Below are 12,211 nucleotides of genomic sequence, written 5' to 3' on the forward strand. Positions count from 1 at the left end.
CCATCATAAAATCATTCATAAAAACAAACCCTTTTCTCTGCTTGTGCTACTCTTATGTCACCTTTTGACATTCACCATTATCCTGTTACGTGAACGTCAGCCACTTACTGAACCAAAAAGAAAACACAATGTAGGCCAATAGGAGCACCTACTATTTACTCACCACTTACCGTAAAGGTGAACTTGTCACGTCACACCCAGACAGCCCTGACCGGTCTGTGACAATCAGGAGACTAGGTTAGTCATCTCCACATGAATTAAATACATTATTACCAGACATAATTACGCACAGGCATGTGTGACTGACATTGACACTGTGCATCTGATTTGGCACCGCGGGGAAGAGCAACCACAAAAACAATGAGCTGCTGGCATGATACGCGTCAACAACCTGTTGAAAACAAACAAAAAAAAAAAGCATGTGGAATAAATATCCAGATTCCTTCCTGCACATGTGGTGTTGTGATTAATTGTTTCATACAAAGCCAGCAGGACTTCCTGGAATAAGAGAAAAAAAGGAAGAAGGAGGGGTAAACACACAGTTGTGCAGAAACTCCTCACGTCCTTGAACATAGCTAAAAGTCATGGGGGGGGGATTAGGAACATGAAGCTATCACGCTTTTAACAGCAATGAATACAAAGTATGTAGATTGGGAAACATTCTTTCTTATACATGGTAATATTTAACCAGCTGTTACTTCTATTTCCTCACAGTATTGTAGGGAATGTAGACGAGATAAGAAAATAAAGAGAAAGAAGGAAGGAGGAGATAAGTGCAGTGATGTCACTCTGGCCCACTCCTTTTTCAGTACAAATGCAGCAGAGCAGAGCTCAGTCTGCATACCACTGCTGCTGACGACCGCTCTGATCCCACACACACACACACACACACACACACACACACACAGGCACACTCTCACGTCACACACTCATCATACCGCTCTCACAGAGGCGCCAGAGCTCAGAGCAGCGCTGGAAGATGCAAGCGGCTGGCAGCCACTGAGTGAGTCCACTTTCCCTCCTCCGTGTCACCTCTCTCTCTCTCTCTCTCTCTCTCTCTCTCTCTCTCTCTCTCTCTCTCTCTCTCTCTCTCTCTCTCTCTCTCTGTGTTGTGATTGCCATTCCACGGCCCGTCTGAGCTCATTTATCTCGCACGTCTCTCCTCTGTCGCTGTGAGAACGGCCAGTATTTTCTCACACTGAGAGACTTTTCAAACTTTTCTCTCAGTATGCCGCTCACACTCCTTCCTCCCCTCTCCTCTCCGCTCCTTGTTTCTTTTCTTTGCTCTGCAGGCAGAAGCGAATCCCGGGGCCCAGAGCCAGACCTGGATGCCTTCTTTTTACGTGGATGTTGATCTGCTGTATTCTCATGTTGTGATTGTTGTATTCCTGTGTGGGGTGTTGTTGTCTACGAATAGTTTGGCACACTATCTCTGCCGTGCTGCCGGGCCCTTGTTCCAATGTATATGAGAGGAGCTGCTGTGCAGGTCTACGGCTGCTCGGTGGTGTGATTCTTTCTTTCTTTTTGTAGAAGAACTGACCAATTTGTGTGCCTTTGTGGGATGTTTGGTATTGAATCTTCAAGTCAGGTCCAGTTTCTTTGCATTGCTTCTTTATCACAGAGTCTTTTAAAGGGCCTCACAGCTCCCACATTGTGATGGAATGAATGACAAACACGCCCCACAGACAACGAACGAGAGCGTCACAAAAGCCTCGCTGTGGAAAAGAGAACTACCGCTGAAAGAGGCTTGAGGGGTGCCGGACAGAGTTAATGAATGAATGGATGCTGGTTCTAAGACTAATCGGAGGCAGTTAAGCTGTCTGTGTATGGTGACGACCCTCCTCGTCCCACGCACTGTAGGCCTCCCTGTTGTTGTCCTGTTGGTGCTGAATGGGGGGGGGGGGGTCATCAGCTGCATGGGCCTCGGCATTTTCGTTGCACGTTGTGATCTGGGCTGTGACAGTATGCTGAGAAAATAAGTGGATTGAAACTACAGCGAGCTTGGGGTTTGGCTCACGTTTTATTGTTTGTTGTAAGAAGATTAGAAAAATCCCATTTTTCTGCGTTCAGTCCTGCATCAGCTGTTAGAGGCAGAACATAATAGTTCCACTGCTCAGTTTGGCCTCAAACCGCAGAATGATTGCGGTGTTTGCGGTTTAGTATAATGCGATGGTTCAACTTCTGCCACACCTCAAACACTGATAAAGGGTGATATTTCTCTTTTGTCAGCCTCGTATTGATAAACCGTAACACTGGACCGCCCCGAAGTGCAGATTGGTGAACTGTTATCACAGACGCAGCTTCTATTGGCTCCGTCTCAGCAACTCGCTGTGTCACAGCTTTCAAAAGTGTGTGCAGGGTGGAGGCTGCTGTTATGCTGGGTGTTTACACACAGTTTAAGGTGAACGTTGTTCTCTGGGAATGTTTTTCTCTCTTGAGGACGAAACTGACTGAGTTCTGACTACCAGACAGGCTGTTCATGTCTGTCAGTGTTACGGGTATTGATAAGGTGCTAAGAACAGTCAGAGTGGTGTGTGTGTGAGAGAGGTTAGTGGTTGTCTCATACTATTACTGTATTTCTTTCATTTTAACTCCTCTTATTTTATTTTATTGTCAGCAGATTATTTATTGTTATTTAGAGAACATTAGATATCTTGTATTATCTCTACTAACATCTCTTTGTCTTCATCAGTAGATGAACACATTGATGTAGTTTGTCCTGCATTGTTTAAGTTTAGTCCTAACTAAATATATACATATATATTTATATATATATATTTATATAGTATAGCTGTTTTTTGCTCTCTATCTGTGTCTGTTACCCTCAGATAGCATGCAAGTAATTTACGCCCTATATATGTGTGTGTGTATGTGTGTGGGTGTGTGTTTGTGTGTGTGTGTGTGTGTGTGTGTGTTGACAGACTGAACCTGCCCCTGTTTGCCTTTCAGTATTTGAGAGCACAGAGGTATTCTCTCTGCCAACTGTATGCAGAGTAAACACGATGAACACACACACACACACACGCACGCACACACACACACACACGCACACACACACACACACACACACATTACATTTGGTGTTGGGGCTTATTTGCTTCAGGACTTTTGTGATGTGCCAGCCAGAACAGGATTGAATGGAGGGGAGCAAAACAATACTGTAGATTTAATCTCTCTCTCTCTCTCTCTCTCCCTCTCTCTCTCTCTCTCTCTCTCTCTCTCTCTCTCTCTCTCTCTCTCTCTCTCTCTCTCTCTCTCCCTCCCTCTCTCTCTCTCTCTCCCTCTCTCTCTCTCTCTCTCTCTCTCTCCCTCCCTCTCTCTCTCTCTCTCCCTCTCTCTCCCTCTCTCTCCCTCTCTCTCTCTCTCTGTGTGAAAACCACAACAGCAACCTTCAGAGCTCAGTCAAACTGACAGTCAAAGCCGACCCACTCCTACACAGCACAGAAGAAGACTTGACAAAGGACACAACAGTGACCTCCAGCAGTTAGACCGCACCCAATCCCACATCCTTCAAAGGAAGGGGAACCTGACTCTAGGACAGGAAAAAGGAGCGATCGTACCCCACCGCTGAAACTCGACCCGCCGGACAGAGAGACAGAGGGGGCTGACGGACGTTTCTCTGACAACCGGGCATAAAGAGGCGAGATGCTGGCTAAGATCCTTGAGGACATGTGGGTGGACCCTGAGGTGCTGGAGGCCCTCGGTGAGGAGCAGAAGAGGATCCTCTTCTTGAAGATGAGAGAGGAGCAGATACGCCGCTGGACAGAGCGCGAGGGGAGGGAGGAGAGGGAAGGAAAAGACGGCAGCAACAGGCCAAAGAAAGGTAGACTGGCGTCATTCTACCGGTTACACTGAAGTATACATGGAGATCACGTGCATCTTATTCCATGACACTGTGACAGAACTCTGACAGGAGATCAAAGCTGCTGGCTTCTCTTACATGGTCTCAATTCTTTACAGTGAAATAGGTCTCACAACTAATCTGGCAGCGCTGAACTGTCAAAATGACAGTCTAATAATGATTATCTGTACCTCCAATCAGACATTTATTCAACATACAAATATTTCAGATAATATGTGAAATCGGTCACCTTCAAAGCGATTGTTGGGAAACATGCTTCTTTGATTTTTTTGCAGAGATTTAGATCGTAAGATTAAGCGGGATAGCTTAGCTTTAGCATAAAGACTGAAAACAGCTAACTAGCTTAGCTCTGTTTGAGGGTAACCAGCACCTCTAAAGCTCACTAATTAATATGATTTTATTATTTGGTGGAAAAACAATAAGTTGCTGTTTTTTACGGAGGTTATCTGCAAGGCATTTCTTTCTTGGGTGGGCGCTGACTTCCTGGAGTCTCTGTGACAAAGCCAGACTAGCTTTTTCCCCGTTTCCAGTCTTTTTGCTCAGCTAAGATAAGCAGCTGCTGCCTGTAGCTTCATATTTAATGGACAAATATTTCCCGAAATGTTGAATTTGAATCTGTTTTTTTCCGCTTTCTAAATATGTCAAGTATCAGGGCTGTAGCTGCCATTGATAGTACATGAAACAGCATTATCAGACTTAAAGGAAATATAATTTAAAGGAACAGTGTGTAGGATTTAGTGCCATCTAGTGGTTAGGTGTGAGAATGCAGCCAACTGAATACCCCTCTGCTCACTCCTACCTTTCCAAGCGTGTCGGAGAACTATGGAGGCCTTCAGGTAACGTAAAAACCCAAAAGGCTCTCTCAAGAACCAGTGTTTGGTTTGTCCGCTCGGGGCTACTGTAGAACATGGCAGACATTGTTTCAGGTGACAATACATTAACGAAAATACATTTATGAATATTATATTCCATTTCTGCCAATAGATACCCCTGAACCCTACACACTGGTCCTTTAAAGGTGAAATAAAGTAATTCAAATTGAAATCTTCCATTTGAAAATCCCACAGACTTTGTTTGCTCGTCAAAAATGTCTGCTGGAGGTGGGATGCAGCTGGGGGGAGTCACATTTATGACCTCCATGTTTTTTCTCAATCATAGTCCTGTTTAATCCTCATACAAGGACCACACATTAACAAAAGTCTGTATGAAGAGTAGTTACTCTGTAACTACAACTAATCACTATTGCTATGTCTTTCTATCGCTGGCTAACATTTAGGGGTCTGCAAACGCACACTCAGTCTTTGTTATAGCTTATATTTCAGATGTCACAAGATTGTACATTCAAGCCCTTTCACAACTAATTCATGAGTAGAAATCTTCTCAACTCCGAGTGCACACGACACACAAGCTGTGTAGTAACACCCTCTCGTGTTACCAATCTGATTAATGTGTTTAAATGACGCACAAAGTGATCGAGTCCAGAGTCCAGACCCATGTGTCCCTCGGCTCTACCTTCCAGTCTCACTCATTTCACCAACCCTTCCTCCATTTAAGGTGTTTCTCTGACTCACTGAGACCCTATCACCTCCGCACACGCACAATGTGTGTGTGTGTGTGTGTGTGTGTGTGAGACAGACAGCCTCTATCCTCTAGCCTGTCAAATCGTTCTACTGGCTGAAAGCTGAATAAGATTGAGTAAGCCCTGTGGTTTTTGGGCGTCGCCGCGCCTTCAATTACATATCAAGTTGCCGTCTTTGTTGACTCAATCTGTGCCATGTCACTGGAGAGTGTGTGTTGTGTTCTGTGTATTCATGTTGCACAACATACAATCCAGTTAGTCCTCTTTCAGCCTTTGTCTGCTGCACTGTTGTCGGGAAAGGACGATCATTACGTGTGTGCATGCAGGCCCATAAATGTCACATAACTATGAATAAAAACGACTCCGTTTCTCCGCCGCATTTCTTCAGGTGTGGTAGTGACAAAGACACACACCTGACTTCTGCACTGGAAACGGCCTCTGTGTCTTGGAACTCAGAGTGGGATCATAAAGGTTGTGACTGATGTCAGAGATGGTCGTTTGGTCAGGTGACATCAGACTGAGACGTCCACACAATGTCCCCTTATGTGCTGCGTGACTGTGGGCAAACACGAGTCATTCCCTAAAATGTGGAGAGGAAACAGAGCGGCCTTTGTTTGCTGGTTTCTTAGAAATCGGTGTAGTCAGTCCACTGTTCGGAGCTGATCGTGTCCGTGGACTCCTACGGCATCTGTTGTCGATACTGCGTCTTTGAAAGGGCAAATCTGCATTGAAATCCTATTGGCGGAAAAGTGCTGCTGTACAGCTCTCTGAGGATTTTAACTTTCAGGCCGCACCCCGATCCGTGATGTCATGGCAGGTGTTTTTCACGTTTTTTCCCCCTCAGGTGTCATGGAAAACACCTGTTGTCACATTGGGCGTTGGGGGGGACTGTGATGAGGTCACAACTAAAAGACTAAATCTTTGTTGTGTTTGGAATTGATTTCTGATTGTTATGATTTGAAGATAAGCAAACAAAAAAAGACACAATGAATTACACGAGTACATAAGTTGTTTATTTAAATTTAAATTTAAAATGCATTATGAATATTAAGAGAGTGAAAGAGAAGATTTTGGGCTCTTTCCAAATCCTACATTCGAGGGAGTTTCTGTTAACCCTCTTATTAACTATGTTATTTTCCTTCTGTAACCATTTACACCAATTTATTTAAACATGGTTTATCAGTACTCAATATGTGACTGCTGTTTTTGCAGTGAGACACAAAGAATTTACTCCGATTGAATAAAAGAGAGAGCACAAATGGGAAACAGTGAAGCCCACTGCTGCTGTGTGAGGTTTCTCAAGCTCAATACTGATAGGACAGCACCACCCTCTGGATAAAAGCCAGAACAACAAGTCATGAGACGGAATCTTACTGAGAGACAGAAAGATGAACCATTTTTTAAATCGTTTCTCTCTCCTCCAGCCGACAACAAACATGTGAAGTGGCTGCTGGGTCGGGACGGAGACGTGAGCGTGAGTGTGATCGGAGAGATGGACGAGTTCAGGTCCTCCAAACTCCTCCAGAGCCTCATGAACAACAGGTAGGACAACAGGAAATACCGCCACACAGAATCCTTGAAACTGATTTACTCATTTGGGTTTTTTTGTCATCGACCTAAGTGTGATTAGGAAGTGCAAAAGCAGGCTCCGGAGCAACAGTGTCTGTTTGCTGGCTGTTTGTTGTAGAGGAAACCCAGAGACCTTTGTTCTGCAGCAGTAGGTTGACTTATGAATGAGAATCTACTACTTCTGTCAAGCAACAAAATCCAGAATGTGCAAATCAAATGCAAAACTCACATCTGTTTGTTCGATTTTCTTTATTTTAATTTGAACGTGAATTAAAAGTTTCTTTCATTTTTTTTGGAGTGATGGACTTTGTCTCGTAGCGTTTCTAAACCAACACATGAGAACATCCACCACAATAAAGCTGTTACTTCCTTGAACAAATGCTCTGATTGACTTTGATAACGAAAGAGTGTCAGTCAGCGTCTCCTCGCCCTAATTGGATTATAGAAGTTATTTGCCATGTGACTAACTGCGGGGGATTGATTCAAAGGTTAGGACGGCTGTCTGAGGGACTAAAAATGTCCGTCTTTGTCTTTCCAGAGTCCACACTGATAATGTGCACGGCATCCAGACGGTGGACTTGCTGACAGGAAGAGAGGTCGAGCAGCTCGGCTTTAAAGAAGAGCTGTCCCTCCCAGACGTCAGCGTGAGTGCATATGCTTGTGTGTGTGGGGGGGTTTGAAGCCTGGCGGGGAAGACGAGCCGCGTGTCCCGAGTCTCACCATCAAATTGTGTCCTCCACATTCAGGATGACCCGGCTTCCCCGCACGACCGGTGGTCTGAGGAGGACTCCTGCAGCGCCGACGACGACCCGAAGGACCCCGCCGAGGACAGCGACGGAGAGTCGGGCGGCAGCTCGGACAACCACGGCGACTGGACTCCTCTCCACAGGCCCCATCTCTGTAGCAGTGGCATCCGGCCGCCGCTCGAGGCCCAGCTGTCAGACACAGAGAGGACCGGCCCCCAGGACAGAGGTAACACAGCCAGAGAGGAGGGAGGAGAGGTCTAGGATTTACACATTTACTGACTCTAGTCAGGTTTATGTAAAGGTAGAAGCACTACCACGTTGCAAATATACACCATTGCATAAAACCCCAAACATTGTAACAGCTAGAGTACTTACATGTCAATAGAAATGATAAGATAAGCTCAGACAAACTGTAAGCAATGACAACAACTAATATAACAGCTACCAAATACAATGTACACCAACAATAGCAGAGGTTTCCCTTTTACAGTGTTGTAATATACATTTTATTTTTGGATTTATTCTTGCTGCCGGTCGAGGTGGAGCTCATTGTATGAACTGATCACATGTTGTGTTTGTTAAGTTACTCGTAAGCTGTCAAACAAATGTAGTGGAGTAGAATGTTTCCCTCTGAATGTGGTGGAGCATAAAGGAGCAAAAAGTTGAAGAACCTCAGAATTATCCTGCAGTACGATGCCTGAGTAAATGCACTTCATTTCTTACCAACACTGCTTGCATCATAAGTCGTTTGTCAGAAACATCACTTGCTTATCGTTGTGCTCCAATGAAAGCCATGCGTCTCTATTTTCGGTTTATTTTTCAGAGAAAGATTCGACGTTCTCGACAGGTTTTTTCAGATAAATAAAGCCTTTATTGGATTGAAACATCCATTGGCACAGAGCTTAATGAAGGGGTCTGTCACTATTATATTATACTAACGAGACACACGCTTTCCACAGCTACATAGAACACCGATGATTTGTGTTGGAAGGGCGGAGCTGTTCGACAGAAAGGATAGAGTACATTATTACAGTATGAGCAGAGGTGAATACATCTTGAAAACTCACTCTGCCTCCCTCTCCCCTCCTCAGAGAGTTCGCACTACGGAGGCCGCGTGGCGCAGCTCAGGAAGGCGTTCGCGGAGGATCTTCACAGCACACCCGCCTGCACCAAACCCCCCGTACCCACCAAACCGGCTCACCTACAGAAAAGCAGCGCACCCTTGATCCACTTGAACTGAACTGTGTCCAGCCAGCGACGAGGCCTCACTGACACAGAGCCGGAGCCGTACTCTAACAAACCTGTGCAGAGAATAATGGCTCAGTTGGACACTGATGGACCAGGATGAGGCCACACAGAGAAAAGGATCCCTCTTTGAACCTGAGCGGTGACCTGAGATACACTTTGTAAGGCCGCGATGCACCGACCGACCCACAGACTGAGAAACGTCTGGGGGGGGGGGGAGAGAGAAAGACTTGAAAGCTTTTTCAACCGAAGACAACCTGAATGAGAAAATGAAGCAGCTTTGATGTTGCCGAGTTCAAATGCGCCCACATGGTTTGTGTGATTGACAGGCAGACACAGAGATGTCCAGAGACACACACACACACACACACACACAGACTGTTGAATACAGGTGGAAAAAGACTGTGCTGCACTTGATAAATGAGCGTTAATGTTAAGTTCTCCGATTCAGAAGTCATAAGCAGAGGTTATCGGGGGCGGAAACATGTGTTTGATAAAAAAGATAATTTCCTTCTGTGCTGTTCAGAAGCTTTAAACTGTTTTAAATGTGGTCCATGTAACTTAACACCACGGACTGATCCAGTTTATCAATCACAGGGGTGCAGGTTTTTGGGGGGAATAAAAGGACTGAATTCATGGTAAATAATAAAGTCACTGCTTTCCAAAAACAGTTTTCAATCCCTCATGTTCACCTATGAACACACACACACACACACGTGCCTCCTGACAGCTGAACCAGGCCTTTAACAGTCTGCTGTCTACATGACGAGTGTCTCTTTTTATGAAATATCTCAACTATGATTGGATGAATCCTACTGACTTTGGTGATGCCCTGAGTTGTCCTCTAGCACCAACATGTGGTCCAATATTTTGGTTTATGGCCAAATAACTATTGACATTTCTATCTGTACTTTGTGTTCAGGGCTAATGCTTAAATATTAGCATTCCAACATGCTGTGCATTGATGGTGAACATGGTAAAAATGACATTTTTCTCATTGTGAGCATGTTAGCATGCTGGCCTTAGCATTTAGCTCAAAGCACGGCTGTAGACTCTCAAAGTAATTTGACGGATAAAGACGAGCTTTAATAAAGTTATAGAAGTTAATTGAGCGTATCAGCCGCATCACACAACCGCTATCATGTGACGGAAAATCCATACTGATGTCACCCGATAACAACTAAATCATCTCCATGACAACGGAAACAACAGACACCACAATATGTGGCTGATAGCTCTGGAAAACAAGCAAGTTGACGTTTTTTTTTCGAGCATCGTATTTAACATTTGTTATGGGTTACATCCGGTCCCCGTCTGACGTTCTGTGACACACAGAAATCAACTGACACTTCCATTGTGAGCATCTTCACTTCCTGCTTGTTTTTGGGGCCTTTTGGCCTTCAGTCAGGTCTCCAGTTAGTGAAGCACATGACCCGTCGACTGAGTCAGGGGACGGGCTGGTCATGGTCACGTGGCAAACTTGGCTGGGGAAGAAAATTGTACTTTTTATGCCCTTAAAAGCTAACGTGTTTTGGATGACTGCCCTGCATTCTCGTCAATTTTGGAGGGGCTGCGTCTACGAAGAGCTCCAATGCTGATCAACCAACAAGGATTTAAACACCCTCACACACCACCACAGCTTTTTTGAGTCGGCACTTTAACCTCGTGGTTAACGTCTCATTTAGATTCTAGTGTCTACAGACAGATCAGATGAGAGAAAAATAATAAATCCTTCTTGTAAGGACACGTGATACCATGAGAGATGTAGTACTTCATCCAAAACGTTAGGAGTGTTTGAGCTGAAGGTACTCCCTAACTATTGGATCACATATTCCCTTTACTTGGTCACTAAGTCCCTGCTAAAGCGTTGCTCCTGCTGACACTTTCAACTTTTCTAAAATACCTGTTATTTGTATTTGTGTTGGGTAACTCCCAAATGACTTTCTATGTATTTTATTGGTGTGGAAAACATGAATGCAACTGAAAGACTGATTTAATCCCTTTTTTTTCTTCTTCTTTTAATTTAACACAGTTGAGTCTGTTCATATGGTTATAGCGTGCGGGGGGGGGGGGGGGGGGGGGGTTGCTGATAAGGGGAGCGGCCGACGGCAGTCACTTACACAATGATTATCTATTCAGTGGGATGCGTCAGAAAACAGCCCAGCGCAGATCAAACAGGGAGCACAGAGAGCACAGAGAGCACAGAGAGCTGATTAGCATGTGGTTTAGAGCGAGACGGAGCGCGAGACGCTCGGGGAGACAGAGCAAATGGGAGTCAGGTCACGGGAAAGCAACACGTCAGAGCCAACTCAATAAAACTTCTCATTCCCTCGCCATCTCCACACCCCGTGTAGCCTCCGTGGACGCGCCTCTGTACGTGGGCGAAGAGCGTGCGTACGTGTGTGCGTGTGTGCGTGCGTGTGTGTGTGTGTGCATGTGTGTGTCCACCCATATTTCTTGAATCATGTGACTCGACACGAGCAGTCATGCACAGTGTGAAAGGCCCCGCTATATATAGTAGGACAGTGTTGGGTTTCCCAGCGAAGCATTGTAGGAGCGCGGTCATCTTTGTACCAGAAGAAAGTGCGTGCCGTCGACTTGTGCTGTTTCTATTTGCTGAAGGTGTTGAGAGTCTGGAGGTGAATTCAGGACACGAGAAGCAGTTGTGTTTGCTCTTTTCTTTTTTTTGTGCCTGCATGATAGTAAACTTCAAAGATCACAATAAGGATTCAATGCCGTGTGAGAGCAATAAAGCGCATCTTATCTCATTTTTCTGAATGAAGTCATTGTGAAGAGGAATAGTGAGTCAGGAGATCAGTTAGATAACAGCTCATAGCTACTAAATGAAAAACAACACCTCAGTGGTGATGTCATTAGATTTGGCACTAAAGTTGCAACGGTCCTCTTTATTTATTCTTAACCTTGATGTTGGCGAATTGAATTGTGTACAACTTCAGGCTGAAACAAGGTGAACAGTTTACTGTCTTTAATTGTTCATGCAATAATTACATTCAATGTACAGCACTTCCCCCTCGAATTAAGTGAATGTTCAGCTGAACATTAGTAGCAATAATACCTTTTGATAATGGACACTGACTAATACAACTTGAATGATAAACCCTTTCATTTCCAAACATTAAAGACTCTTACATATCTAAACATTCAGCACATAACAACTAGCATCAGCTCCCAGTTTGATTTCACAAAAAA

At 44.7% G+C, this 12,211-nt stretch overlaps 1 protein-coding gene across 2 annotated transcripts; it reads left to right on the forward strand.

Annotated features, from left to right (window-relative positions):
* The first annotated feature begins 862 nt into the window (after positions 1–862).
* On the forward strand, positions 863–9,620 carry LOC306777336 (uncharacterized protein). 2 transcript variants are annotated; one of them, XM_079268407.1, is made up of 6 exons: positions 863–1,003; positions 3,386–3,823; positions 6,866–6,983; positions 7,549–7,654; positions 7,757–7,982; positions 8,848–9,620. In XM_079268407.1, the coding sequence occupies exons 2-6, from the start codon at positions 3,646–3,648 to the stop codon at positions 8,994–8,996; spliced, it is 777 nt and encodes a 258-aa protein (XP_079124533.1). In that variant the 5' UTR covers positions 863–1,003; positions 3,386–3,645; the 3' UTR covers positions 8,997–9,620. The 2 variants fall into 2 exon arrangements, with proteins under 2 accessions (XP_079124533.1, XP_079124534.1); XM_079268408.1 differs by lacking the exon at positions 863–1,003 and adding an exon at positions 2,407–2,547.
* The last annotated feature ends 2,591 nt before the right edge of the window (positions 9,621–12,211 follow it).

The sequence above is a fragment of the Melanostigma gelatinosum genome (assembly GCF_949748355.1).
Source record: "Melanostigma gelatinosum genome assembly, chromosome: 5".
Lineage (NCBI taxonomy): Eukaryota > Metazoa > Chordata > Actinopteri > Perciformes > Zoarcidae > Melanostigma > Melanostigma gelatinosum.